Genomic DNA, 3834 nt, shown 5'->3' on the forward strand with positions numbered 1-3834 from the left:
ATCAGTTATGAAAGTATGGCGGACATTGAAATGGTGTAGAGAATTCTAAAATATACTTGGGAAAATGGAGAAATTTACAAAAATACCACTAAAAAGAAAAAAAAACAATACACACTACAAGATTATATCTATCGAATACAAGAGTGTAAAATGCGCCAAGCTTCCAACAGGCTACAATAATATATATTAATAAATCTATTTCCTAACTTAATACTATATAGCTACATTTATTGAGACTTAAGAAGTATATTGTAATAAATGTTAAATATTTCTAAATATATATAATAGTGAAACATAAATATATATACAAACTGATGGAAATATATTTCTTAATTTTTTTTTACTATAAAGTGAAACTTTAAAAGTTAACTAATATTAATATTAATTAGCGGTGGAAGCGGGTTATTAACAACATTTAATTTTTATGACGGTTTTAAGTAAACTTTTAATAGAAATAAATATTCATATAAACTCATTTAGTTTAACGGATTTTAAATAGGTTATTCGATTAAAAATATTTATTAGCTATGATTTTACTTAAAGTTAGTAACCATATTAACCTATTTACACACACATATATATATATATATATATATACACACAAAATATAATAAATTTAGCAAAGACCATATTAACCTATTTTAACGTGATTTTATTTAGAGTTTGTAAAGATAATATTAACATATTTGCATAACTATGGATATGACACAAGTGTATAGATATACAACGTGATATATTAAATATAATTACCAAAATATATTTTAACATAAATTAATATTAAACACAAATATGTTTATAAAAAACACAAATATAAAAATAAAGTTTTCAAAAAAAATTAAAATAAAAATATATCCGGGTCAGAATTTAGTACTAATTAAATCTAAACCACATAATAGTTGATGATCCTCGTAACATAAACATTCTCCTCAGTGTTAAAAACTGAAAAATTTGAATTAAAATACCAAAAAATTATTATCACTTTCCAAATCGTTATTGTTATTCAACCCCCTCACCCATTCTCCACCTTTTTCACCTTTAATCTTCATATCAGCATTACTATTATCATCCTTCTGTTCCTCACGTTCTTCTCGTGCAGCAAAAATCTCTTGGACAATATTCTCCACATCCATTTTCGTATTTCCATCTTTACCTGTATCACCTCCATCATCGAGCGCCGGAATATACGGCGGTCTAGAAACTAATAACACTTTCTCCCAATCTACCCCTCTGAAGAATTCATGACCCTTGATTTCTTCAACGCTAATCCTACGGCTAGGATCTTTCTCCAAGAGCCTTCTAATCAGATCACGCAACGACGTCGTTTCACCAACAAGATTCGGCGGTTTAGATAAAATCCGGAAAAACGTCTCTTTCCGGTTCGATCCCCTAAACGGCGTCGTCCCATAAAGCATCTCGTACAGAACCACACCTAACGACCACCAATCGACGGCGAAATCGTGACCTCCTCCGGTGATAACCTCCGGCGCGACGTACTCCTCCGTTCCGACGAAGGAGTTCGACTTCTTTCCTGGAGAATCTGACACGGCTAATGTCGACGATGATGATGATAAGCGCATCGAATTCGATTCTTCCTCCGAGGAGATTCCCGAGCTGCAGAAACTAGCGAATCGGAAGAGACATTTTTTCCTCCTACCCGGGGACGGAGTTGTTTCCGTGGATGGTGACGGTGACGGCGTTCTCGGAGGGAGATTCGTTGAGAGATCGAAGTCCACGAGCATTAAATGTCCATTGTCTTGGATCATCACGTTATCTGGCTTCAGATCTCTGTAAACGATTCCTTGATTATGCAAATATTCGAACGCGAGTACAAGCTCCGCCGCGTAGAACCTGAAATCAAACCGGCAAATTTAGCAACGACAAAGATTGATTATATTTCATTTGATCAGTGATAATTAATTACCTGATGATCTCGTCGGAGAACATGCTTTCCGATTGCATAATCCTCAGGGAGTTGAGATTTTTTCCAGGACAATAATCGATCGCATAACCGATTACTTTATCTGTTGATATTACACCGTGAAGAGAAGGGAAGAGAGGATGATCGAATCTGCTCAATACTTCTTGTTCGAAACTCACGCGCCTGTACTCATCCTTCTTTGTGGTCTTCTTCTTTTTCTCGATCGCTTCTCTAAGTATAACCTTCAAAGCAAGCTGTTTATCATCTTCCTTGTCTTTAACCAAGAACACAACCCCTTTAGCGCCACGCCCAAGCAATGACAAAACCTCAAGTCTGTTAAAATCCAGAGTCGGGCTCTGCATCGGAGAAGTTTTCAAGAAACGCCGACGTTTTGAGATTTTAGGACCGACAGATTTGTTTTTCTTCTTCTCTCTCTTGATCCTGTGGTAGTTGGTGGCAACTTATTATAAAAGAAAAGTTACGCAGTTTTTAAATACTGTTTTGATTTCTCGCCTTGCCTTGCCGGGGAAGATTTCAAATTGGTAAAGTAAAAATAAATTAGAAAGTCAGAAAAGAGAGACGAAAAGTCGCATGAGATCCGTTGCCATGCGTTTGACTAGCCAGGTTTACGCTTTTGAGATCTGAAACTATTTAAAAAGAATAAATATATGCTTTATTAATGGTTAAGACCGAATGTTCCCCGTTGTGTCTGAAACACACACGTTCTGCTTCTAGAGATGTGACGTCATGAATGACGTTTCTCGTGGAGTCGAAAGCATCTGGAAAGCGTGGAAGATGGAAATTTCGGTTACCAACTTACCATTGAAGACACGGCGGCCTCCGAGCGTAGAAGACTAGAAGGTATGACCCGTCAGTTATGGGATCCAAATGGGCTTTAACATTAGTATCTGTTTGGTATACGAAGCCCAAACAGGATTTTTCAAATTTTCTAAGTGTTTTATGAGTTATTAACTTATTCATCTTGCATATGTTCACCACCGATAAGAATTTGTTATTTCATCTGTACTATTATTTGCGAAGTATATTTTTGGAATCAGGTTCTCACATTAAAAGTTAGAGTGGTTAATATCGTTTATACCCTTAATGAATAAAATATATAAATAAATTAAAAAATAAAAGCGAAATTTTAATCTATCTAATTAGATCATTGATTAAAATTAATAATAGTAAGAATTATCCAAAATCTGAAAATATAATTTAAAAAAAGAGATAATTTCTGTATATATTGTATTGTTATCTGAAAAAGTCTTAAGAGATAATTTCTGTATATATTGTATTGTTATCTGAAAAAGTCTTTTAGTAAAAAGTTAAAAACATAAATTATATAACTAAATATTAATCAAATAAAAATTTTAATTATATAACTAAAAATATAATCTATACTATTATTTGCGAAGTATATTTTTGGATTCGGGCTCTCACGTTAAAAGTTATAGTGGTTAATATCGTTTATACCTTTAATGAATAAAATACATAAATAAATTAAAAAATAAAAACGAAACTTTAATCTATCTAATTAGATAATTGATTAAAATTAATAATAGTAAGAATTATCCAAAATATGAAAATATAATTTAAAAAAAGAGATAATTTCTGTATATATTGTATTGTTATCTGAAAAAATCTTAAGTGATAATTTCTGTATATATTGTATTATTATCTGAAAAAGTCTTTTAGTAAAAATTTAAAAACATAAATTATATAACTAAATATTAATCAAATAAAATTTTTTAATTATATAATTAAAAATATAATATTGAATTATCCAAAATCTAAAAATATAATTAAAAAAAGATAACTTCTATATATATATATTGTATTTTTATCTGAAAAAAAAATTTAGCAAAAATTTAAAAACATAAATTATATAACTAAATATTAATCAAATAATTTTT

At 31.0% G+C, this 3834-nt stretch overlaps 1 protein-coding gene across 1 annotated transcript; it reads right to left on the reverse strand.

The window, feature by feature from the left end:
• Window positions 1–809: 809 nt before the first annotated feature.
• On the reverse strand, window positions 810–2899 carry LOC106402548 (serine/threonine-protein kinase OXI1). Its single transcript, XM_013843315.3, has 2 exons — window positions 1922–2899; window positions 810–1848 (listed from the first exon to the last, which is right to left on the reverse strand). Exons 1-2 carry the CDS (start codon window positions 2278–2280, stop codon window positions 954–956), a joined length of 1254 nt encoding a protein of 417 aa, XP_013698769.2. The 5' UTR covers window positions 2281–2899; the 3' UTR covers window positions 810–953.
• Between the last annotated feature and the right edge of the window lie 935 nt (window positions 2900–3834).

This window comes from Brassica napus, chromosome C7 (genome assembly GCF_020379485.1).
Source record: "Brassica napus cultivar Da-Ae chromosome C7, Da-Ae, whole genome shotgun sequence".
Lineage (NCBI taxonomy): Eukaryota > Viridiplantae > Streptophyta > Magnoliopsida > Brassicales > Brassicaceae > Brassica > Brassica napus.

What these genes read in the sequence shown, in the direction of transcription:
- LOC106402548 (XM_013843315.3), bottom strand. Translation starts at nt 2,280, where the DNA reads ATGCAGAGCCCGACTCTGGATTTTAACAGACTTGAGGTTTTGTCATTG. An exon ending in TTCTCCGACGAGATCATCAG is followed by an intron (nt 1,849 to 1,921) that starts GTAATTAATTAT and finishes GTTTGATTTCAG; the next exon opens with GTTCTACGCGGCGGAGCTTG.